Genomic DNA, 26850 nt, shown 5'->3' with positions numbered 1-26850 from the left:
TTGGCGCATTGGCGCTAACGTTGATGCAGCTGGTCTCCGGTCAGTTTGGCAATGTTTATCAGGCCACTGTTTTAACGGTTCTGGCAGAATGCAAACTGACGTCAGGTCTGTGAACGGAAACGGAAACTGGAGAAACACGTAGGACCCTTGGCGCGTTTGTCCAAGCTATTGGCGCCACCGACACACCGCTTCGAGTATCTGTCAGTGGTGGAAGCATAGTTTGCTGTCTAGTGAACATTTCAGTAAAGTTTTCTTTGTGTAGCTAAATAACCTCCTCAAAGACATGACGAAGCTTTCAGAGGGCGCGATAGAGGTAAGGCTAATATTCAAAAGCTAAAACAGGGTTTTCAGAACAAAAAATGCTTAGTTAGGGAGGTTTTGTGCGGTTTTAAGTGCAGTCTTTGTTCAGCTCGAGAAGCTAAATTAGCAGGCATTTGTTTGCCAACGTTAGTTAACGCTAACTAATTGTAACGTTAGCTAAAAACTGAACAAATGCAGGCAGCTTTCTGTTGTTTCAGCAGCGTTAGAAATAGAACTATATTGTTGGATAAAAACGTTGTTAGAAAAATAAACCATGTCAATATCGAGCCTGACAACAAATGTGTTTAAGTTAGTCAGTTCACTGTTATCATTAACAACTGACGTTCACGTTGTTTTTGTTTCAAGGCACTGTCAAATGGCACCGGTGGGGAAGACGCGGTGCTTCAGTTGGTGGTAAGTGACAAAAACTGGCTTCACACAATCTTTCCTAAACGTTTCTGTTAAGCCTCTACACCGCTGCCGACCTACTGACTCAACTTTTCCTGTATTTGCTAACATTCAGCTAAGAACCCCCTCATGTCTCCTCCTTTTCATCAGCAGTCGCATTTGTTTGAATCAGATTTAGGAGACATGCTGCAAAGCCAAAGCCGATCTTCAGGGTGGGACACTTTCTGAAACCAAAGCAGAACATGAAAAAACACTCATGATTAAAAAGACTAGAATATAAACCGTTAACTCAAAGTCTGGCTGCCATTCTGCACATATTTAACAGCGGGAGAGACCCCAGGAAACAACATGATTCAGATGACTGTGAGAAATGCAAGAGTTTTATTTAACGACAAGACAAGGGACTAGCATAGGCAATAACTTATGCCTGGTAAGAAAACCCTGTTTTTTCAAATATATTGAACAGTTTCACTTATATATCACCTTTCAGAACATTCGCAAGATTGATGGAGGAAGTGGTCCAGCTCGCTTTCGAGTGATGATGAGTGATGGACGGCACACTCTATCCTGTAAGTGTGTGTTTGTTGTTGTTGTTTACACACAGTAGTGTACATCATTTCCTCTAACACAACTATGTACTATATGTACTATAAATACAGAAAAGCATATTTGTATCCAGAACATAATGTGATATGTAAAACGCATTATGCTAAACGATCTTTCAAGTTTTGGATCTTAAAGTGCCTTAATAGATATTAACAACTTAAACCGTGAATGTGATTGGTGTGTACATTTTTATTACACTTCATTAGACACTAAATGTAGAATGGGGTTTAAGACGGTCGTACTGTCTTGTACTGTATATCTATTGAAGATGGTCCTTTTTTTTTTTTACTGTAATTTCCTTGCTGTTGCAGTATATATGTCTGCGGCCTGTCTAGAGTCCAGTTCTGATCGAAGTTTCCTCACTTTAACCCCTGTCATTGCACCGGCCCCGGCTGGCGATCCCTGCTGACTTCTTGTCTGTTGGAGGCTGTGGCAGGCTGAGTTGTTTTAGAGAGAAATAGCAAAGGGCTTTAATATACTAAGCCCCTATACACGTTTAAAATGTATTTAATTAACTATGTAATAATTTTCAAATATTTTTTCTTTCTGACCTTTGACTAGAAAACACACAGTGCTGAGTTGCATGACAAATGAACCTTTAGGTTTTCAGCCTTTAAGATGATCTACACCACTTCTATGTGGCATTTACTGTTGACCTGCTATCTCCAACTGAACAGCCCCGGTGCCCCCCACCCTCAACACTCTTAAAAAAAGGGATGACCATAGGGGAGTGTTTCCTTGCTGCTGTCGCCAAGTGCTCATAGGGGAATGTTGGGTCTTGACTTGAACTGACTTTAGGAACAGTAATTCTCAAGGATCCATTAGTTGAATGACCCTAGGCTTTAGTCTGATGTTCTTTTCTCACTTTTCTACACCTTTGCAGCCTTTATGCTCTCAACGCAGCTGAACTTCATGGCCGAGGAGAACAAACTCGCCCAGAACTGCGTCTGCATTCTGAAGCGGCATGTGACCAATATACTGAAGGATAACAGGTATGCAGTTTTTCTGTACATTCCTTATCTTCGGTTAACATAATATATAACATAATAATAATATATTTCCCTCTGTCTGTATAATTTTGTTGATAATAGTGAGCATACTTAGTAAGTATCCTCCAAACCTAAATGAATACAAAGCTTTTTTCTGTAGTTTATGTTGACATCTTATTATAGACGAGTGGTGATCATTTTGGAAATTGAAGTCATCAAGCCTGCTGAGGATGTTCCTGGAAGAATAGGTGACCCTAGTCCTTACACTGAGGGTAAGCCTTCGAATTCCATTGCATAATAATACCCGCTACTTACTGAATATTTAGTGTTTTTCTAGCAAAAGTTAGAAAATATGTGTATGCAGTGAGATTGATATTTACATTCACACAGGACTTAAAGTTCTCAGGCATCATTCCTGATTTCAGACATAGATTAATTTTAAATGCATATAATATAAAACAATTCCTCCTCAACAACCTTTCAGGCTTACAATTTATTTCTTGTTTTAGCCCCGTTATACATCAGTCATATATAATGATGGCTAATACTAATGCAAATCCTCTTTGCAGGTCAGGGAAAAGGCCAACAGTCAGCTCCAACCCCTGAAATCCGCCCTCCACTACTGCAGCAAAATAAAAATGAAGGTGACTTTTTTGAAGTTTTTATTTGAACTCTTGAAATTGCTATAAAATGTGCAAAATTCTGGAAGTACGGTACATTGTGTGGAAAACACTGTTCAGAAAAAGTTCATAAGCAACCACCAGATGGCAGCATTTCTCTGCTGATTTCTGTAATTTGGGTGACCCACAGACTTACAGGACAAGTCATTTTGACAGCTCTGTAGAGGAATATTTTCATTTTTTTTTATTGACACTTAAAATCATCCAGATTTTCACTTTTTCATACGAATGTTTATCATAAATTATAACCACTATGAACTTGTGTTGATGGGTAGCTGTCTCTCTCTCTCTTATCTTTTTTTAATTTGAGGCACAGTATAGATATGAACAGATATGTAGCAACACACACTACCTGGGAAGTGTAATTTGACCCCATGAACATACCATTCCAATCCATTTTTTCATTCATGTCAAAGATAAACAGTGGATCACAGCATCACTAATAAGTTGGACCAGGAGAGATGTGCAATCCGACTGTCAGAGTGGTTTTGCTGTCTTCTAGTGTGTCATAGCAGGTATTCATCCCTCTAATCTGCCATGTGGGAATTGAGGTTGTGGCAAGCACCCTCTCATCAGCACAGTCATTGTTCATTTCTCTGTGTGTGCTGGTTGATCTGGGGTCTTAATTTCCAGAAGTGCAGTGGTTGGAAAAGTGGGAGGACTTAAGTGGACACTTTGAACTCTAATCCTCCGCGTGAGACGCACACAAATCAAATATGCAGCGCTTGTTCAAACGGAAAATCTCAAAGTCAGGCAGCACAGCTCTCCTGGGGAAGAGCAGCTCCAGTTTGTTATAGCATTTCACACTCTGCCCTGATTCTGTGAAATGTGAATCATCCCTCTCACTGAAATGCTGGATCACACATATCCAGCTAACTTGGCTTGACAAGATTTTTGTTTCCTGTTGGAGTCTTTCTTCTTACTCGACTTGAGAATTTACATTAAGTTATTAGGTTGTTCTTTGATGAAACTTACCTCATAAAGTCGGATAATTACAGTGATCAAGCTGCAGTTGCAATCCAAAGAAATTGGATTTTTGTAATTCGTCTCTGGTGAATAATGTATGTGTCTTTCTCTTGACTCTTCTCCATCACTGCTCTTCATGGGTCATTTATTTCTCTCTTAGTTCCTCCAACAGTGAACAGAGGTTTCAATAGAGAATTTGGAAAGAAGACCCCATCTGCTTTGCCCAGTACTCCAGGGGGCAGCTCTAAAGTTGTGCCCATTGCCAGCCTCAACCCCTATCAGTCCAAGTGAGTATGTTTCCCAGTGAGTGGAAAATGTAATGTCAAACACTTGTGTATTTGACATGTTTGGGACAGTCGCAACACATCACTGCAAACATTTGTAATAAAAATAACAAAAAACTCTATAGCTAAATGCAATAAAATCCCACTATGCACCAGCAAAACAATCTAAGGGTAAAGCTTGACATTGAAGACAACAGATAACCACACTATCATGAACTATTGTGTAATTTCACTTCTGTACATTAGTCCTGATATATCTTATTTGACAATTTCTATATTCAAGACTGTCTAAGAAGTGCTGAATCAACTATGTCCTTTGTAAAGCTTTAATTTGTTGTGCTGTATTGTATCTATTGTATTAGAAGGAGCAGTTTGCTTTATCTGTGGAGCCAGATCTATACATTGGCCTATAATACCAGCAGGTATTACCTAAGTGCAGACATACTGGTGCTGCTGAATATGTTGGCTGATAAGTAGCAAGAGATTGTATACCAGAAATGGCAAAGTTATGATAGAAGTCAGTGTCTACGTAGTTTGTACTCTAGTGAGCTCTATAACAATATTTTACAACTTTAAAATATCCTGCAAAGTGCAGATTTTGGTCTAACTATTAAAAAAATAAAGGGAAATGAGAAGCCCTATCAAACATGTTAATTTATTTATGTAAAAGAAAAAAACTACTATCTGCTGATATCATTATTGTATTTTAAAAACTGTTAAATATCAGTATCAGCATTGGCATTCTACAATGCAATATCGGTCAGGCTCTACTGTGTATTGACAAACAGACTGCAACAAAATACACAACGATACTATTCCTCACTAAGGGGCGGATTATAAGAAGCATGCGTTGGTGAATAAATGCATGAATTATCGAATTAATAAAAAATATGCAAATGCAGGGTTACATTTTGGGTCCATGAGGTGCTCTAAAATTGAGCAATGGTGACATGAATAATCGCAGACTTTTCTCTGTCGATAGGTGGACCGTCCGCGCCCGTGTAACCAATAAGAGCAGCATCCGTACATGGAGCAACTCTCGTGGTGATGGCAAACTCTTCTCCATGGAGATTGTGGATGAGAGTGTAAGTGTTACTGTGGACCAATTGTTAATTTGTTGCTATGTGATCAAAAAAACAAGATATCATGAGTTTTAAATTAGGTCTGCGCAATTATGCCCAAAATGATCACAATGTTGATATGTTTGTTGTTGTTGAAAGACAGCCTGAAATAAACTTCAAACAATTCTTTTGATCAGTATTGAGATCACGATTATTTTCTTAATACTTAAAATAAGGTTCTTCTTTGCCTGAATTCAGTGCATCTCCTAGAAGCTAAATATAAATAAAATTGCACCAAAAACAGACTCTCATCTTCTGCTACGGACTTTTGTTTTATCTGTCTGCTCTCTGTTACCTATTACTCTTTTACTCTGGACTTGAGCTGCAACATTCAGGAAAGCTTATTCACAGGCTTCCACTACAAGGTGCTCAGGTACCCAAAATCATCTTGATCCCCCCCTTGGTGGTTGACTGATTTAGTAAGTTTAGGAAGCCACGTTTTCAGTGTTGACCACACAATTTAAAACGTCAATATCACAGTCGATCATGTAAACCATTTAATTGTGGAAAGTAAAATTCTTTACTGTCCCTGATCTACTTCAATAAACTGTATTTACCAATATTTTATTACAGGGAGAGATACGTGTGACTGGTTTCAACCAAGAGGTGGACAAGTTCTTCAGCCTTATTGAGGTTGGCAAGGTGAGACGTTCCCCCAGATAATTATTCAGTATGTCCTAATTAACTGTCAAAACTGTCTTTCAATGAGCTGTTAAAGACTGATTTGGCTGGAGACTGTTCCATCAACAGCTGCCAGTACTTTGAGTTAAAACCACAGAGACTATGAATGAGTCATCTGGCTGCACTGTAGCCATTAAATAAGCTGCTTATGATCATCTGCCAGCCTTTGTTGATCCTCTCGACTGTCTGAAGTCGTATCTTGTTTGCACCATTCAGTCAGGTGAAACGCTCCCCAGATCTCTGATTAACACGTGGGTTATCCATCTGTATGGGCCAGGTCTACTATGTCTCCAAGGCCTCCCTGAAGATCGCCAACAAGCAGTACACATCAGTGAAGAATGACTATGAGATGACTCTTAATGGAGAGTCCACCATCATCCCCTGTGAAGACAGCTGTGATGTTCCTATGGTGCAGTGTGACTTTGTCTCTATCGGTGACCTGGAGAACAGAGAAAAAGATGCCATTGTTGGTAAGGAGCACAAGTACTCATCTAAATGGGCATTTCTAAAACCCGACCTGTGTCTTTAAATCCCCAGACAACTGTAACCTCTTAGTTTGTTTCTCATGTTCCTGGACTGCATTTTAAGACGAAAACAGCCTACTACCCTAACTTCACATACAAAGATAAAATAAAATACAATACATAAATATACATAGAGTTCAGCCCAAACCTCATGTCTTTATAGAAAGTGAGTGTCCCGGCAGATCAAGTATTGTTTTGTTCAGGTCGCAGGTTCAGGTTTTAGCTGTTGGTAGTTATTATAGGGACTTCGAGATATTTATAAAGTGAGACAGTGGATTGAATAAAGGAGTGAAACTGTTTAAACTTTAAATCCTCCGGTACGGTGTTATAACAAAGAAGGGCTGACTAAAAAGGCAGCCTATATAGGATATTGAAATAATCTAGCCTACAGTCGGTAAAGGTTAAAAATGGTGTAGATATATAAAAATTGGATGTGTTCATCCCTGTTTGGCTTGTTGTCTCTAGCCCGCTTAAAGTGTTTTTTTATAGGCTTCAGTATGGATGTTTCCTTTATGTACACCATGACTAACACGAGCCATTAGTTTTTATGATGTCTTGTGTATATAATACCCAACACCAACGTGTGAACAGAGTTGTATAACACCGTGCATAATGGAGTGTTTAAGTCATGGCCTCGGTGGATGTACCACCGTGCACCATACTACAGGAAGCTTATGTTTGTGTCTTCTATGATGCCTGGCATTTTAAGTGGACATTGTTTCCCTCTATGGAGGACCTTCGTGGCCGAAACAAATCCTAATTATTGAATCATAATTAATGCACTAAATTGTGAATAGTATAACCAACGCACCAAAGCTTAGAGCCGGGCTCCTACTGAGGTGTTCCCAAGCTCCCATAATAAGCTAGCATAAGCGATGGGTATAATTTGTATCAAAAGGTAGAGACGGATATACTGTGTGGTTGTGCAGAGAGATAAAAGTGGTATTAATAATACTGATGAGAGTAATAGCCTGTAGTGCAGATTGACTTTGGGCCCTTTGGCAGAGCCGATAAGAAAATGAGAACCTGCTGTCACAGGTAAAATTAAGTAATAAAAAGTGTGCATGTAATTTTTTTAATGAAGACTGCTGCTTGTGCTGCCATTTGAGTAATTTCTCTCCTGTTTACCAGTCGGCATCAGACGTTAAGTTTTATTCATCGTGGTTAATACATTTAAAATCCTTTTTACTCAGTGGGGCTTTGAGTTTATAGATGAGTAATGTCACTGAAGCCACTCTTACACCTTTACTAATAAATGGATCTGCATCTATCAAACTTGATTTCATTAGTGAGTATGCTTTTTTAAGTGGTGGTGGAAACAAATGAAAGTCTCTTTCATGGATTCTCTCTACATTGTGGATGTGAATGCCTTGTACACACGCCAGGGAAGTCTTACCTGATGTGAAATTAATGAATTACTTGTTTCCCACAAGCCAATTTGTGCCGGAAGCCATGGGACCTAGAGTGACCTGTGGGCATAAACACCACAATCAATATTAATGTATATTTTGATACAATTGGTGAAAGGAACATTTAACCTACGGTATGTGTTCATGTCATATTGCAGTCTTAGCAACCTGATTGCTGTCTTCCATTACAGATGTGATTGGAGTGTGTAAGAGTGTGGATGAAGTGACTCGCCTCACCACCAAGTCCAACAAAGAAGTGTCCAAGAGGACGTTCAACATGATGGACATGTCTGGGAAGCTGGTGTCTGTCACGCTGTGGGGAGAGGAAGTGAGTATACCCATTAGATGGAGGCTAAAACGTGTAATGAGGTTCTGTCTGGAGCTTTTAAAAAAGGTGGTGCAAATCAATATAAACATTACAATGCATACACATGCTTATTGTAATGGCTTAGCTTTCAAGCAGTCAATCATCATCCTAGAAAAAACAATTCAGGAGTTGAACACGACATGAGTACCTGTAGTGCAATAAATGACTGTTGCGAATCTAATAAAGTTAATTTTTTTTAGTGAGACTATGTCAGAAAGGTGTTTAACTAGAAAGGTGGTTCAACACATTTGCAGATCACTGTTCAGCAGCTTCAGAACAGAGACATTTAATAATGTGCAGAGGCGGATGTGGTTGAAATCATTGACTGAATTCCCTGTCACGGGTGATGAAGGGACTATGCTCCCGCAGTTGATTTTTACCTGTGGCTCAGAGGGACTGTGTTCCATTTCTTTTCTCCTGACAAAAAGCACAGTGTACCCGTTTGTTTGTTCGACACATACCCCTTTTCCACAGGGACCTACTCAGGTACACAAGATGTATAGTTTATAAAGAACAATGGCAATGCCAAAAAGCGAGTGTTGGAGATATTTGCCCCATCTGAAGCACTAAATCCATATGAAACTGAAAATCAAGTAAACACAATATTTTTAATAAGACTGCTGCGATTAATTGTCATAACCGATGACGTCGACGGTGAAAATGCTTAGACATAAATTTATCGAAGCAACACATCATTTTTTACTTTTTCTCCAACACTTTATTCAATTTCTGTCAGTGTTTCTCATATTCATTCTGTAGATTTAACATGACCATAAATATCCTCTCCTCTCTCCGTGGCAAAATACATGGGCACTGACCATGGCACACCAGCTGCTATGCGATATATATGTAGTTGTTGTTGGCCATTTTAATTTTTCATTACAATTTGTCAGTAATTTTAAAACTGAACTAATAAGAAATGTGTTCACAGTTCATAGTGGAGAGGTTCTAGTGATGGCAATGTTGGTCTGTCTTTCGGTCACTCAGTAGGCCCATGTCTTTGGTTCTGACTGAAATATCTTAACTGTTGGATGGAAGGATTATTAAGATTCACGTTTTATTCGATGTTGAATCATACAGACTTTGGCTGTCCCTTACTTTATCACTTAAGGCTGCAGTAGGTAAAAAGCAAAAAAAGGCAGACTTTGAGCTAGAGTGAGACCTCTTCTCTCTCTGTGACATGACCTGTGAAAATCTATCCCCCTCCTGTCAGGGCTAGATTTAGATTTTGGATGAAAGATTTTTATGACTTTTTTGCCCAACAATGCCAAAGATAAACTGCCTACCCCAGGTTTAAGTGTTCATCTTCACCTTTAGATCCAAATATCAGTTTGTCGAATTCTTTGGTTAATGACAAAATACCTGTAATAATAAATTACATTCCCATCAGCCTCAGCTGTATCACTGTGCTAATTGGCAAATAGTAACATGGTAAACTGAGCATGGTACACAATATACCTGCTAATCATCAGCATGTTAGCAGTGTCAATTATGAAACGCCTCACTATATTCTGTATATTCTTATTCCTGTTATAGTACCAACACATAACTACAACACAGTTTGTGTGTGTGTCCTTTGTCCTCCTACAACACAGTTTTAATGTGTGTGTCCTTTGTCCATATCTCTTGTTTTTTGTAGGCGGAAAAGTTTGAAGGCTCCGGACAGCCCATTGTAGCCATTAAGGGGGCAAAACTTTCAGACTTTGGAGGCCGGTCACTCTCTGCATCCTTCAGCAGCACCGTGATGATCAACCCAGACATCCCTGAGGCATATAAGCTCAGAGGCTGGTCAGTGAGCATGATGTTCAAAGATGATACTGAAAATTACTCATTTGATCTAGTTAGGGATGCAAATTTAAAGCAATTTCTTTAAGCGACTGTCGGCCGCCATAATCTATTACCAATTAATAATTTATGAAATTCATTTTTCCATCAGAAAACCATTTTATCCACCAACATCACCCATGTTCAACACAAAATCAGAGTAGGCTGATGTTAAAAGAATAAGTAAACAAGTTACTTGATTGATAAGCTAAATAAGGACTTTTTGTCTGCAGACCCAGTCAACATAATACACTGATCTGTTGTTCACTGTAGCCAACGTTAGCCTAGGCTGCTGGAACAACTGCTTAGCTGGTCCAATGTCCTGGGAATGTGAACAATACTATTGCTCCGACTTTCTGTCCATTTACCACCACTAAAATGCATTAATACTCAGATCAGGGGTGTGTCACTAATACAGTTAACCACTTTTGTGTTGATTTAGTTTGTAAAGTGTGAAAACTGCTTCTCAAATACCTAAATCAGCTACCAAACTCTGTGGCGCTTTCAAGACTTTCAGCTTTAGTTGTTGTTTATGAACGCTTTCAAGAGTTCATCAACAGGACTTCCTCAGAGAGCAGAGCTACGCAAGCTGCAGCTCTTTTCTGCTTTAGAGGGCAGGCATTTTATTTATTTTTAAACAGTTTGTGAGACCCTCTCAGGGTGTCACCAAGCACCTGTGGCTCAATGTCATTAAAAAGTAAGAGGCTCTACCTAGTGGTGCTACTTCATACTGCAGCAGATAAACATTTTCTGACATGTATGTCGTCTTCTGCTTTATTGTTAATATATTTTTAATTAGTTACATCACAATTTCTTACAACTGTATACTCATCGTGACAAAGTGCTTTTATAGTAGATTTGAAACATGGTGTACATTTATCACCAGGTTTTTTGTCATTTATTTCAACCAAGATAGATTCTTTCATGCAAGTATTACTGTTGAAATCTGAGAACTCAAAGGATTTAAATGGTTGCAAGAGGGCATGCTCTGATTCTCATTATCAAGATTAGTTTTCCCCCATTAGCCACAATATGGGGGGTTGCTTCAATGAAGCATTGCATATAAATGGAAATCATACTTAATCTGTGGAAATGCATTTTTTTTTACTCCTAATCGCCTTTCCAGATGAAATGAAATCCAGACTAATTTATGTGTGATTATTTTGATTGTAGCATTTATATTGCCTTAGTGTGTATGAGGTTGCGTAGTGTGTACACACGTTATTGTTTGTTTTCATCTTAACACACAGGATTATGTGGAAATTAGCCAAGATCTCGTTGGTTTGTCAAAGCCGAGTGGTTTTCTGTGTACATGTAGTCATTCGAATTACACTATGGTTGATTTTATTAGAAGTACTACAGCCAAATGCAGAGTTGAACTATAGTTAACTAACACAATTAAGGCCTGTGACTATTCCTTAAAAGATTTTCTGTTGGCAGTTGTTTTCTTCCGATTGAATGAAGAAACATTTAAGAGTCAAGCTTTAATCTTTGACTCATTTGCTTGTTCCTATATTCCTTATTTTCTTAAGTATTACCTCTCATGCATGCATTTTTCTAGATGTAAAAGAGATTTTTTGGTTTCTATTTTGACCAAAGATATCACCTAGCCAGTGTTTAATTACAAGGTTATAGGGACACGTTGTTAGGAGCCTGTATCAAGTGGTACCGGTTGGCACATGGTTGACAAATGAAGCAGTGCGTCATGGTCCGTGGTGGGGGGTTGATACTTAGCCTCCCTCCAACACTGTGGCGCACTGATTGATCTGTCCTTATAGATCCTACTTAAACAAGTGGGGTCTGCTCCTCCGCTCTGACATGAAAGCAAATGTCTGTATTTGTGAGTGGTGATCCAATCGATTCCATCCAAAGAGTTTCATTTATTTACCTCCCAATACCAGCGCCTGCTCTGCACTGAGGAATCAAAGACTGTAAACATTTCAAGTCCAGTGCACTCTCTTTTTCTGCCTTGACAAATGAGGCGTTTAGTATACATGATCAGAGGACCTGATCTGCATAATCAGAGCAGTGAAATGTGACTCTACTTTGCAGGTGAGAAGGAGCCATATCACAAAATATGCTCAAATGAGCCTCCTAATCGGATGTCTTGGCTCATTGTAATTTATTGAAGATAATTTTAACACCAGCCTCTGGCTTCTCTGATTATATTTTCTTATTTGATTTCATTCTTCAGAATGCCAACTACTTTCAGCTTCTGCTAAGTTTTTTTTTTTTGTGATGGGATTATTTTGTATTTCCATCATGATCGAATGTGCTTCATTATCCGCACCACTCCTAAGTCTTCTGCTTTCTGTTACCTGAAACCCGTTAAGTTCTGTATCACCTTTCCACATCCCTGCTGGAGTCTAGGCTTTGAATACATTATGTGCTCTTTTCTGTTTAATGACAGAACGTTGTTCCCCATATTCTTCAATCACTTCTCACTTGGACAGCCAGAGATAATAATACTTAAAATATTTTGTTGCTTTATCCACTGCAGAAAAGGGGTTAGCCCATGTGGGTCCTCTTTGGACAAAGTGCTGCTGCAGGTTTTGCAGGCATCCACTAATGAACAGTTTAAAAGTCACAGATGTAAGGAGGCCAGACTTGACACATTACTCTTGGTCCGAGTCGATCCAAGTGAGAACCGTGGTGAAGACAAGATCGTTATGTAGCATGTCTGGGAGCAGAGTCTCAGCCAGCCTCATGCTGTGAAGAGGATGGAGAGAAAAGCGTACTTTGTTTTACTGTATTGTCCCGAATAAAAGGTGTTTTTTTTCCTAGAAATCCACCTGAAAAAGGGGGGTTATCTTGTTTTCGGGGTCTAGATTTTAAAGGCCAAGTAAGTTCTTCTATAGACAAAGTCATTGAGTCAGTGTGAGAGTTACATATCAATATACAGTCACAACAACAGATTGGAACGGTGGGTTTGAAATCATTAAATTAAGAAAAAATACTTGTTCTTTGTTAAACAAGATTTGGTCTTCAAAAAGTATTTTTCCAAAAATGATTCTTAAAATAGGAGGGTCATCTTTTAATCAGGGTCGTCTTATATTCGGGACAATACGGTATCTTTATTTTAAGGCTGCATTAGAGTGGTGATATGTAGTAATGAAAATATGTTGTCAGTGTGTGTTTTCACTGGAAGACTGCCAGTTGTTGTATACGTATTTTTTGTAGTGTTGTGCTGATGATAGCTCTGGGTCTCAGGATGGTAGCTCCCCCTTTAATGATTGTTCTGTTTTCCATAACTCCCATCTTGGCTTACAGAACAAAGTAGCAAATCAATCAAACTCTGGATGCAATTCCCTTTTCTTTTTTAATCTTGCATAGAAAAACCTGAAGCTTTTTCTCTCTCTGTTGAACAAAGATGTACCTTTTATTGTACAGCCAAGGCTGCTGAAACATCATTGTTTTACTCACGCAGAAGCGTCTTAATTTCATTGTGTTTTGGTGCACAGCTTTGGGACTTCCATAAATTAATAGTCTTTCCATGGTGGGCTATTGACTTAAACTCATGCATAGTATTAGTGGTTCGGCTCAGCACTTTCCAACGTGCTTATCAATAAGAATGCTGCACAATACTAATTATCTTGATCTTGGTTTAATCTGGAGTCTCAGTGCAGTATATCCTCACCTTTATTTGAGGTTAATTGACACAGGTTGCCAACTTTACATGAAACTTTCTCTTTTCTACACTTTTGTCCATCTAACTGTGAAGATGCAGCTGTCCATTAGATGGCAACAGCACATGTAGATGACCATGCTGCCCCTTCTCATACCATAACATTTCTGTTAAATACACTCTGTCATGTTTATTCAAAATGCGTAATGCTCTCAAACTCAGACATTCACCGCAGACTCATTTAGTCACCCAAGTTCAAGGTGACATTTTCTGTCTTCCTTATCATGACTCCAGTATTTTCACATGTAAAGGGCACAGCATATAGTTGTGGCACTAACTGTTTTACAGAATTCCTAACTGAATTACTGGTGTTGAATCATTAATGCCTGTTTCAAATCAAATTTGTTAACAAGTGTCTAACAACGTCAATAATTCTTCTCTTGGTGGTATTCTTGCTTGTTTCAGCCCACCCTGTGTAGGAAGCCTGAACCAAAGAAATCAACCCCAGATGCTTTACTGGATCTGCTCAGTGACATAGAGAGTTATCATTTATTTACGCCCTTACAATTTACATGATGTCAAGTGTTGAGTCGATAGGGCAAAAATGCAAATATTTGCAGAATAAGAATAAGTTGCTTTTTTTCATCATGTATGTTGGTAAACTGAATACAGTATATTAAGTAAAAGAAATGTATAAAGGAAAATGATGCATAAATAAATACATTTTAAAATAATAATGTTTACATTAAAATATATTTAAAAAAATTTAAATAAATGCAAACAAATAATGTATATGGAAAATTAAGGAAGTAAATATATAGGAAGGTTAATACAAAGTTACATAAATTAAGAAGCTGATTAAAAGGGAAATGTCAATTTCAATGGTACATTTCATGGCATATTCATTTATTTATTGAGTCATTTTGGATTTTGACAGGTTCAGTCCTCCATAAACTGTCACCCCGTCTTAGATATTAATAACTTGTCCAGTATGATCCTTATTCATACAGACGTCAGATTTATTTAAAAGACATCGAAATAACAGGTTAGCAGGGTGTTTAGTTTTCCTTAATGCACTAAATTAAAAAAAATAAATACTGTAGCATGGAGATAACTTTCTGGTCTGTTTTTACATGATATACTCTGTGGAGTTGGTACAAACTCATTAAAATTAAACTATTGTGACACCGGTGAGAGTCTACTGATGCATGCAGAACTGTCCTAGGGTGTAGGAATGCCATGTAAATATTAGCTGTACTCTCCCTATTTTATTCTACAGTGTTCTTCAACAAATAGTATTACAATCGGAGAACCGTGTTTATTCACGTTTACATTGATTTAATCTACATCTGTGGCTTTATTTTTTGTTACTGGTAGCTAAGTGTTTGACCACATGTCACTCACTTCAGTTGAAGTGGCTAACACCATGTCACATACAATATGGAGTAATCATGATTGTGGCATATTTGCCTTTCGCACATAAGAGTGTTAGCCCGGAGCTGAGAGTGCTGCTTACTGAGAATTCCCCATCATCCCCTCATGCCCCTTCCCCTGACTCGTCTCTGCTCCTATCCTGTCCTTGTTCATTGACACACTGACATTTGATGTGTCTATGGGATGCACATGCATGTCTGCCAGCCCTCAGTCATCTATCTCTGTGTTCCTGCAGATAGTTTGTCTCACTGACGCTAAGCTGGGATCTGCCTGCTCTCTGTTGACTGACTCTGCCAGGTCTAATTTGTTCTCTTTTGTCTCCTTCATCGCCATCGCTGTCTACCGTGCCATTTCTGTTTCCTGTGCTACTTGCCGTCTCTATGATTAATACAGCAGCAACTTTAAAACTTGTTACTGTCGCGGTGGTATCTGACAAATCAGTTGCCCAGAGCAGCCATTTACTACCTCAATTTTGTGTAGTCTTACCTGTTTTAAAGTATAATGCATTTTTAATCATCTCATCTATGGTGTCACTATATGTTTCTCCTCAGTAGAACATCTGTCTTTTGAGAGCTGTTGAGCCATTTTGTTCATTTTGATTGGTCAGAATATCTTTTACAAGTTCTCATCTGGGTATAGGCACAATTAAAGCAAAGCAAAGCATTACAGGTACGATAGTGAGAAATCTGGTGCCACCATAAAGAATTGTTCACATTTGTCAATAGGTGTGAGAAATTGGCATCCTATGCGTTGCTCTGGCCACATTCTGAACCATTAATGGGGATATTTTCAATTAGTCACGCCTCCAGGAGCAAGGCATGCTCTCGCTGTATTTTAAACCCGACCTTCCCATTGTGTGCCACTCTGCCTTGTGGTCAACAGATTAGTAAGCTCTATTGATCTCTGACAGTTTAAACTGGAATTTTTTTCCTTTTTTAAAACGGCATTTAACCTCTACCCATCGTTCTTCTCCTTCCACACTGCCTTCCCTCTTCTTCCTTCTATCGTCTTTCCTGAATTACCAGTAACATCGGGTGAAAACAGGTTTCTGATATCACAGTAAAAGCCCTGACCCTGGCCAGCTCATCTGTCCCTCTACTGTTGATTCACTTCACAGGCCTCTCAGCCTGCCTGCCTTGCTCTCAGCTGAGCCATCGTTGCTTTGACAAACACAAATGGATGCTCTGGATTTTACTACTACTTAAATGGACAGCCTGCAGTCTTTTGACAGCCATGTGAATAGTATTGTGTCCTGCTTTGGTTTGGATGTAGTAAAATGAATAAAACCGCTGTCCAAAAGTAGGCCTTGGCATGCCAACATTATGAATCGCAGTGGAAATTCGGCTTTCGAAAATTTATTTTTATCGAGGTAAATGTGCTGAAATACTGTATTTATTTCCTGAACTATATAGGGCTGAAACCATAGCTTGATTAATAGAGTAATCAATTGACAAATAAATCGGCAGTTATTTAGATAATTTAGTCTTAAATACATTTTTGATTGAAAATGCATAATAATCAGCTTAAATTTGTAAATATTTATATTTGTTCTTATTATCTTGATCCTTCCATATATGCCTGCATGGGCTTGGATAAATTGTGATTGTGATTTTATTTCTTTTTTAACTTTCTTCGGACCAAACAATTAAGGAAATAATCGGCTGAATAAAATATTAAGAAAACTTTTATTTAATCTATATTAGCTGCAGTTCTAAATCTATACTTGGTTGACTGTGACTGGGGACAATTAGCAGTGACTATTATTCATTGTCTTTTCCATAGGTTTGACAAAGAGGGTCATACCATGGATGGACAGTCTCTGACAGAGGTGAAAGGCAGCGGTGGAGGAATCACCAACTGGAAGACTCTGTCTGACGTTAAGACAGAGCACCTGGGACATGGAGACAAGGTATACACATGCTCAGCTTTGCCTTGATGTACTCAAGCATTCAAGATATGGTAACCCCAGACATATTTTTATTCAAGGATGATTCTTTGAAGATATTCAAGGACAAACTAAAAGACTGGACTTGAATCCCAAACAACAAATATGAAAGTGCTCACAGGCAAGCTGTATTTATTATTAACAACCCACAGTGCACAATGCATGTCTATGTAGTCTCGCTACAGTGTAACCTTGTCACTCGTATCTCTGCTTTGTAAAGGTACCCTTAGCTGAGAGGCAGCGTGATGATTCTTCATAATCATTGACTCATAAAATCAGTGAACCACCAGTTATGTGTGCTTAAAATCAGATCCTGATCTTCTGCTCATTAATCACTGTATTGTGGGTGTCCTTTCACAGTCTTGGCGTAGGTTCATGGGGAAAGTCACATTTATCTCTGGTATTGATTACTAAGATTAAATGGGCTCTGTTATTTGCCCTCTCTAATGAAATTACTGCCCTCAGAAGTAAAGTATTATGTGTTCTTTAATTTCCCCCTTTTTTATTTATACTGTTGAGGGAAGTGGTGCTCACAGAGTGTACAAATCGTCTAGAGCATTGTGTACTGTGCAGATCTTAACTTGTGTAATTTAACATGCTCGCACATTAGTAATCATCGCAGTGTGATGAAAAAAGCCTATTAAGACCAGAGGACAATTAATAGATGCAATCGATTATGATAGGACAGCAAGAGACTCATGAAGAACAATTTTGCTCTATTGTCTATTTGGAAGCTCAAAGAAGACTTGAGTATATATAATTCCTTAGAAAACAACAAGAAATGCACAAATACACTGATTGCACTGGAGGAGAAATTATCTTTAAGTCTCAATTATGTGAATTTTTTATTAATTTATTTGTAGTTTTAGTTTTTTGAAGTGTGTGTGTTCTGCTTCCCAAGGCTTGTAGTGCCCTCCGTATTTCTTTCTGATATGTACACAACTGGATTCCAGTCATAGATGGCAAATGGCTAGTTGCTTCTCATTATGACCCTTTTATTGTAGTTACTGCATCTATTGTATCATCTGGAGGCGTATAATGCAGCTTAAAGGGGCTTTATTCAATATTCAGAACATTTACACATCAGCAAACAAACATTTGCTATGTGAAGATATAACGGCCTCTCTATCTGTTTATCTGTCTGTCTCTCTGTCTGTCTCTCTCTGTCTGTCTCTCTCTCTCTGTCTGTATCTCTGTCTGTCTGTCTGTATCTCTGTCTCTCTGCTTTGTGCGTTGGTATTTGACTAGTTGGGAAAACAGTGAAGGTAATTATTTCTTTAGTATTTTGAGTAGAGCATCTTTAAGCAGACTCATCTATTTATCCCCCCTCTCAAATTCTAAACACCAAATCCTGACTGTAACCATTAGAATCCTGTCAGGTGATGGGCTTCTTGTGGCATTAGCTCCCTGCTGTTCAGGAGGAAAGGTTTGACCCTGGGCTACGGAGACTCTCAGCATGGCGTGTGACGAGGCCCGGTCCTGACAAAGGAGCTGAAACTAGGCTGTCCTCAACCCCTCAGAGACATCCCATATACAGGGGCATGAGGGTCAGGCCCCTCAAGATACACCCCCCCCCCTCCCCAACCAAAGTCTGTTGCAATTAATTGTGCCTGTCACAAAGCCTTTGTGTCACAATCTCAAGTTTCTACATTGCTCCTGTGCCCTCTCTGACAGTAAGTGGTCACCCTGCTTTTGTTGGCTTGACACTGCATTTGTGAAGCCCTATGACGGTGTCTAGAAGCAAGTTCTCCTGTCATCTTCCCACTGTGGCAGCCCTGGTCAGTCACACAAAAGCAGCAGAGGTTGATGTCAGAGTTGTTTTTGGTGAAATAAAATGGCAACTTAAGCATTACCAGCGGATCCTCTTAGAACAGGATGATTCTCTCCTATTTTTCTGCTTTCATTGATCACATGTACGAGGTATTTATTCATCCAAAGTGACATGAATATTAATTGTCCTGTTTTGAAAGTTAATTGGGATCAGATGCCTTTAGCATACTAACACAATGGTCAGTGCTTGGAGAAGAGAGGGGAAAGAGTTTATTTTCATTGTACCACCAGGAGTATTCTGAGTTGAAATACATTGTTTTCTTTTTTTATTTCTTTAGCAAATCGTAGAAACATTTTTAAAGCTCAGTGCATCACCCATTAAGGTATAGCTTGATTATGTAGAAATTTTTAAAATGCTGTTCTTGACAGTGAAAATGAATTTGTTTTTCCCCTTTCAGTCCTTTGGATAAACTCTAATAACAGATGACTACAGCATGAAATGTTGTTTCAGTTAATAGAATTGCATTTCCATAATGGTGTTTATGATTGGCTGATGTACCTAGCTGGCAGGCCTGTTGCTCTGCTCCCTGACCCTGAACAGGCATCTTTGGCCTTTATCAAATCGTGCGTGGGGCCAAGTCTTCTCTCTGTTGTCGCAGCCAATGCTATGGGGGTAGTAAGAGGATACTCTGTCCAAAAAAATAAGCTGCTGGGCTGCAACAGCTATCTGTAGTGTACATTAGAACTTGCCCTTCATGAGGAAACTCTTTCAGAGGAGGAGAGGAGGAGAGGTAATGTGACTGATCTGAAAAAACGTTGAAACTTTTCACCCCTTCATTACAGCACATCCAGAGCTGCTTCTTGAATTCATATCCCATGCGAAATTCATGTCACTTGGTTGGTTGTTTTCCATGCTGACTAGGAATATTTCCTGAAGGTTGTTTATGTACAGCCGGTTTCAAAAGTTTGCCTGTTCGCAAAAAAATGCAGCACCTCCCTCAGTAGTTTGCATTTGTGTCAGAGCCATTATAATTTTGGTTGAGAGTGTAACTTGTGCATCTGCTACACAAATGTTGCTTTCTGACTGCTCACACTCCCCATTATATGCTACTTAAAATGTCATCTTAATATTAATTTCATGCTGTTTTAGTCCTAGTTTTCGACAGTCAACATATTTACCATACAAAACACAAAGGTCGTGAGAGAGGAGACATCTAGCAAGAAGCACATTCTCGTAACATTATTCTGCGCTGAACTTTTGTTGATATGAATGTTTGTTTATATTCACTTTTAGGCAGACTACTACACCTGCATTGCTACCATAGTGTACCTGCGCAAGGAAAACTGCCTTTACCAGGCATGTCCCAGCCAAGAATGCAACAAAAAAGTGGTAGACCAACAGAACGGCATGTTCCGCTGTGAAAAGTGTGACAAAGAGTTCCCCAACTTCAAATACCGCCTCATCCTTTCTGTAAGTGACACTGCACTGGCTTCCCTAAAACTTCTGGTTCTCTTTCAGCTGTGGCACACCTGCACTCACACAAAAGCATATTTGGTAATGCACATATCTTAAATGCCTGTTCTTCCTGCTTAGTCTTGAGCAAAGCCTCTGCTGCAGAGGGTATACATATCATACTTCTTGTCCTTCACGTTGACCTGATTTATAAATGTATAAATTTAGAGACGATTAAAGCCAACTCTGCTGTTTCTGTGAAATAGCGTCATGAGGACTAATTTTAGATTTTACACATGTTTAAATCAGAGCTATGTTGGGTTAAATGCTGCAGCTTTCCAAACTGCTGTGATTTTAATTTACAGAAGATGCCTTTCTTCCAGCTTGTTGATAAACAAACATTATTCGGAGAGAACAAATACAAAAACTCACTTAGTCAGCAACAGAGCAATTGCAGCCAGGCATCTGAAATAAGCAGCTTTTGTTTTGAACCACTCACAAGTAGACGTATTGTTATTCGTCACAAGCTTTAGCATAAGCTGTGAATTTCCTTCCGCTGTATGTATCAAGAACACTGTAACTCTGCTTGTTTTGCCAGTCTTGCCAGCAGCATATAGGCTAATTAGAGGATGTAATGACTTCTTAAGAGCGAGGAGATGCGTTAAGATATACACGCTTATATTGTATCCAGTCTTAATGAGCTAACATAGCATTTTTAGGCATCAAGCCATGACTATCTAACAAGCAACACAATTATAAAACAAAAATTTGAAAACAAATACATTGATCTATTCTTGTATATATGCATCTAACTTGTCTTTTGTTTTCTACATAATCTGACAGGCCAACATTGCAGATTACGCGGACAACCAGTGGGTGACTTGCTTCCAGGAGAGTGCAGAGGCCATCCTGGGCCAGAATGCAGCTTACCTGGGGCAGCTGAGAGAGTCGGTGAGACTCCCCTTTGTGAATATAATACTGGCCCCAGGAAATGGCGAGGGCACAAGCTAAACCTCAGGCTTTGTACACTCCTGCATAGACAAATTTGTGTTAAAGACACCTACTGTGCTTTGTTTCTTCCAGGCACAATTACTTAGAAAATCACAGGAGGTTGTTTTTCAGTATTTAGTTTGTCGACACTTACTTTATTTTGCACTTGAAACTGTGATGATACTAAAGTTTGAATAAAATATGTGTACCTCTTGTGAATGAGCCAATCGAAATGTTCTCAATTTCAGAATGAAGCTGCCTTCGACGAAGTCTTCCAACAAGCCATCTTCAACACTTTTGTCTTCCGCAGCAGAGTGAAGCTAGAAACGTATAACGTAAGTAAAGCAGGGATGGTAATTAGTCTGATAAAATGCCTATGGGTTTATTGCCATCGAAGCATTCTTTGTAGATGGAGCGTATTGCTGTAACAGAAAAAATATTCTTGTTAATAAGACTGGGAAGGAAAAACATGATGCTGCCCCAAACCCCTAAACATCATCATTCCTTTGTAAACTGAAAATGCATAGCACTTAAACACGTTCTTTAGGTTTTGGCTGTTTTTGTTTTTCCTGCTTGAGAGTTTTTTTTCGATTAATTAACAGAACTACCTTGCTATAATTTTGATTGACTGAACCGTATCTAAAAAAACTCTTAGTGATTGTCCTAGAATGCTTCTCATTTTTTAGTGGCTTTATGAAGGGTGCACACAAAGATTATTCGCGGTCACCATTTCCTGTCGACCACACAGATAGAGGTTTGTTTTGAGGGAAGCACATAAAAGAATTGATTGGGCTGGGACTCTGAGCAGGAAGTCTGGAGCAGAGCCAGAGGCTGCATCCGCCTTCAACCCACAGAAGAGACCACTGTGTCTGTCACATTCAGTTCAGCATCCTAACTGCCAATGGCTCTGCTACAAGCATGTACTGGCTTCTGCCTCCAGACATCATTCTTTCAACAGGAACACCTGCACCCCCCCGTTCAGTTTATTTTCTCCTTTTCAATGCTACAAGCCAGCTATTATACCGTGCTCTCCCATGTTGTTATGTGTGCAGGGTTGCTTGATGTTGGACAAAGCAGGTTAATGACTCACATCTATACCGCTGCATCATAGTGGGACTTACGTTTAACAGAAATTCTGTAATAAGGTTCATCAGAACAGTTGGGGAAATTATACCCTTCATTTGTTATTTAATCAAGAACCTGCAACAATCACGAGGATGATGAAATTATCTCTTTATAATGACATTAAAACACGTTAGCATATTTAAAGGTCACCCTGGCTCTACCTTATGTTTGGAAGGTAAACATCAGTTTTGTTAAGCCTTATGCATACATATCCAACATTCAAGCTGAAAACAATTGATCATTTGTTGTTCAAAAGAATATTTTGATAATCAATTAACTTTGTTCGTTTTTTAACCAAATTAACAAAAAAAATCACCTGTCCCAGCTGTTAATATCAACATTTAAGTATGAAAGGCATTTTTCACAATCTTCTGACATTTTATACAGAAAACGATTCATCTTGAATCTGAATAAAATTGGATTAAAAGATGAATGAAAAGTGAAAATAATTATAAGTTGAAGCCCCGTACAATATATTACATTATAGCTAAATATATAATAACTTTGCAGTTGTTGAATGAATGAAAAATTATCTGGATTTTTAGACCTTAGTATCAAATTATAATATTATGATGTGTTTCTCGGGATCACAAAACAAAAACTACAAATAAGCATGACATTGTTAATAAGCAAAACCAAAACACTGTTGAATGAGCCTTGGGTCCAATTTAGGATCAAAACTACATTCAAGTGTAATGTCTTTCTGGCATCAAAATTCTCAAATAAAATAAGCTTTAAGCCTTTTGAAGGTCAAATATGGAGTGACACTGAAAACTAAAATAGTTTTCCTGCTGTTAAATCAAACCACTATTTATTTAAGTGTGGTCTGCAGTTGGTTCTTGTAGGCGTGATGCATGATGTAATTATTTTCTCAAAAAACTATCAAACTTGTATTTAGCGTTTAAAATATTTATGTTGGTATTGTGTGTAGGTAATTGTGTTGTTACTTTCCGAACGTCAGTGGATGAATGACGTGATGATGTTTCTATCAAAAACGAAATATTTAAATATCAGTCAGTACTCTTTGACAGTCTTATCTTTAACTGACACCGGGAATGTGTGCTTGCAGCTATAATATCTGAACTGCTGTGCTGTTATTAAGGTCTCATTGTCCCTGTAGGCTCTGTCTAGACATTGTAACTGATTTAAGTGTCTCAAAAGGATGACACTGATGAAAAAGCTGATATTGAAAATTCAAGGCTTTTCCTTGCAGCACTGGTCCAGTCTTGAACACTGCAGGCCCCGATTTAAATCAGAGTTGGCTAACATTTTATCATTTTCCCTTTTTAAATATGTTTTACAAGATGTGACCATCAATGAATACATGGTAAAGTTTGTTACATTACTCTGGGGTGACAGTGCAGGGTGAGGGTGTGAGTGTAGAGAGTAGTGAGGTGATTTCCAGCACTGTAAAACTATTAGCAGTCAGGACAACCATTCCATCAAAATCCATTGCACCAGTTTTTCAGCGCTGGGGAAGAACCACTATTGTGAAACGCATAGGTTAGGTTTTTCTTCCGAGGTGACGATTTAAATGACTTGAGTTACTCATTAGATGCTGGTGTATGAGTGACTGTGCCAATCTTCAGTGCACTTTTCATCCCTGCTGCTGACTGTTGTCTGCTGCAAGTGTTCTTAGACAGTTTAAAGCTGTTATCCGTAAAAATTGAGATGCATTGTTTCTAGCGGCCACTTTGGCGGTAAGATGTAATTGCAGACGGGCCTTTGGGACCTCATCTCACAGAGTTTCTTTGTAAACTGAACATTTTCGACTGTATGACATCTGTAGATTGGCTGCTCTCACATGCACACACGCAGATCTGAGCGCAGAATTGGTCCTACGTCAGGACACACGTGTGATTTTTGAAACATTCGTATCTGGCAAATCTCAGCATACGAATGAGCTGGTTAGAAAAGAAACTTTTCCGACACAGAGATCGGCATCCGGACATCCGAGATAATCGAGGGTAGCCACTTACCGAGGAGATGACTTTGGCTCTGCAGTGCGCTTTCCTGCAGCCGTGCGCCAACACATTCATTCATTCACTTATTCATCTTCAACCGTTTGTCCCTGTCCTGGTCGCGGGGGGCTGGAGCCGAGCTGTTTTGAAATATAAAAGAATCGTGCCCCACCTGGCCACCACGTTTAAAAGCGATAGCTTGGCATCACAAATCACCTGTACATTTATCGAGTGGTAGTTTTTGCGATTGATGAATGCGTAATCATTCATGGATGGTGCCTTCAGACGCACATGAGTACAATCAATTGCTCCAACTACAATTTTTTTATTTTCTATTCATTTTAAAAATCCGTTTTGATCTGTTCCTAATATGTGACTGCTTATGCTTAATGACAGCTGAGGTTTGTTCATTATTTTCAGACAGATTTTGCTGTGCTGCACCGCAAATGCACAGGCTCAAATTTGCGTACACGATCTCAGACATGACGTGAGATTTGATTGTAGCTCCCGCTCACGTCCAAATTGATAAATGCCGGAGTTTGCGTGGAAATGGTCGTACGCACGTTTTTCTGCCGTACGTTCGTTTGACTGATAAAGGTGTCTGAATCATAGACTGTATAAACAATGGGCGTAGCATACCTGTCGAGTCTGTTCACTTCATCTGAATCCATATGGACTCCTTCTACTCCCACAATGCATTGACAATTCTCACAATGCATTGTTAATTCTTCCCTATGTCAAACTGTAATGATTATGACCTCCATTTTTGTACAAAATATGTCCATATATCTCTTGTATCATTGAAAACAAGCAGAGATTTATAACAAGCTTTTCTGAAAGAATGTGGGCAAAGTCCAAAGGAAGATGATTTACATTTCACCCACTTAAGCTGCAGGGGATTAATGGAGACGAGTGTAACCTCTGTTTAAATGCAGAGAATAATGGCCCTGGTAGAAATGACCTTCCCCTGTCTAGACAGCAGTGGAGGTGGTTATGGCTTTAAAAGCGGCCTCTTTTTTTGTGAAACATTTATCTGAATGCCAACACAATTCACCTAGTCAAGACGTGTCACATTAAGCTGCTTTGTCATGGGGGATGGGAAGATGCCTGTAAATGGATCGATAGTGTGTCACGGATGTTATAGACCTTGGATGTTTGTCTGTGTTAAATCCAAGCAGACTACTACAAGCTGACTTTACATTTGTTTGGAAAAACGCTGGTGTGTACTTCCTCTTAACCTACTTAAGGCTTGTTTGGCCCAGCAGCACCACACTGAAAGTGGTGCGTCAGAATTTGCAGGCCTAAATATGTCATATGAATGTGTTTTCTTATTCTTAACTTCTTATCTTTCTTATCTGACAGGATGAGTCCAGGATCAAGGCTACAGTGATGGAGGTGAAGCCAGTTGACCATAAGGACTACAGCAAGAGGTTGATCATGAACATAAGGAAACTGGCAGTGGCTGCCCAGTAGGAACTTATGTCAAATATTCTGATTCTGCTTTCTGTACAGTCAACAAACGAGATAAAGTTTTGCTTACAAAGCATTTGTGTTAGATATTTTTTTTTTAGTATGTTTTCCTACTTCCCTGTGAATGCATTATCCTCAAAGTACTTGTGACTGTTCACCATTCCTTTTGTGGATTAATGATTGGTAACCTGATTTATTTTGTGGCTGAACATAACAGACAGACTTTCTTTTTCTTATTTGGGGAAGCAGAGCAGAGAGGGGGTCAGTAAGACACAAAAGAAATCATCAGTGTGTCTGTCTTAAGACAGCCAGTTGATCCTGTACTGTGGTCGTGTGGGGGTAGTGGCTTCTTTAAGCAGACAGTACAGAAGCAAGCACTCTTTTCATTTTCTTACATGCACTCAAACCGTCTGGGCTGGACCTGCACTTCCCCGATAAGACAGTTTACTCTGCCTGTTTTTTTCGTTCTGCCTCTAACATCCTTGCAAACATGAGCACATATACACATGCAGTGCAGACCTAATGGCAGATGTCCTGCAGTCTATTTAATTAGATACAAGGTGTTGTCCATATTTGCAGTGCCTCTAACTGTTTTGTGTGTTCTGTAATTCTTTTTTTGTGAAAATAAAGATGTTTGTAATAAAGCTATTGTCCGTTTTACAATGATACTTGTCAGATGCCTGTTTTCTAGTAAATTCAGAACAATAATATTCATTTTACTATCCCTTACAGCCAATTAAAGGCAAATGAATACATGCAGATTATCTTTTTTTGGAGTTGCACTATGGGTAGAGGATTTATTCCAGGGTTGGAACACAATGCCCTCTATCTCCTTAGGTTTTGCTTAGATGTGCAACATATTCCCCTGCAAACTTGACTTTCATGTTGTATTAAAGCAGAACATCAGTGAGGCTGCAC

At 39.0% G+C, this 26850-nt stretch overlaps 1 protein-coding gene across 1 annotated transcript; it reads left to right on the top strand.

Annotated features, from left to right (window-relative positions):
- The first annotated feature begins 186 nt into the window (after positions 1–186).
- rpa1 (replication protein A1) lies at positions 187–26446 on the top strand. Its single transcript, XM_083913553.1, has 17 exons — positions 187–313; positions 667–714; positions 1199–1277; positions 2198–2306; positions 2487–2575; positions 2873–2947; positions 4110–4236; positions 5216–5318; positions 5928–5996; positions 6313–6505; positions 8160–8296; positions 9975–10123; positions 17001–17127; positions 20228–20404; positions 21230–21337; positions 21625–21711; positions 25825–26446. The coding sequence occupies exons 1-17, from the start codon at positions 284–286 to the stop codon at positions 25933–25935; spliced, it is 1818 nt and encodes a 605-aa protein (XP_083769679.1). The 5' UTR covers positions 187–283; the 3' UTR covers positions 25936–26446.
- The last annotated feature ends 404 nt before the right edge of the window (positions 26447–26850 follow it).

Source organism: Echiichthys vipera, assembly GCF_963691815.1.
Source record: "Echiichthys vipera genome assembly, chromosome: 5".
Taxonomy (NCBI): domain Eukaryota; kingdom Metazoa; phylum Chordata; class Actinopteri; order Perciformes; family Trachinidae; genus Echiichthys; species Echiichthys vipera.
Note: the sequence above shows the minus strand (reverse complement) of the source record. Positions and strands in the feature narration are given on the sequence as shown.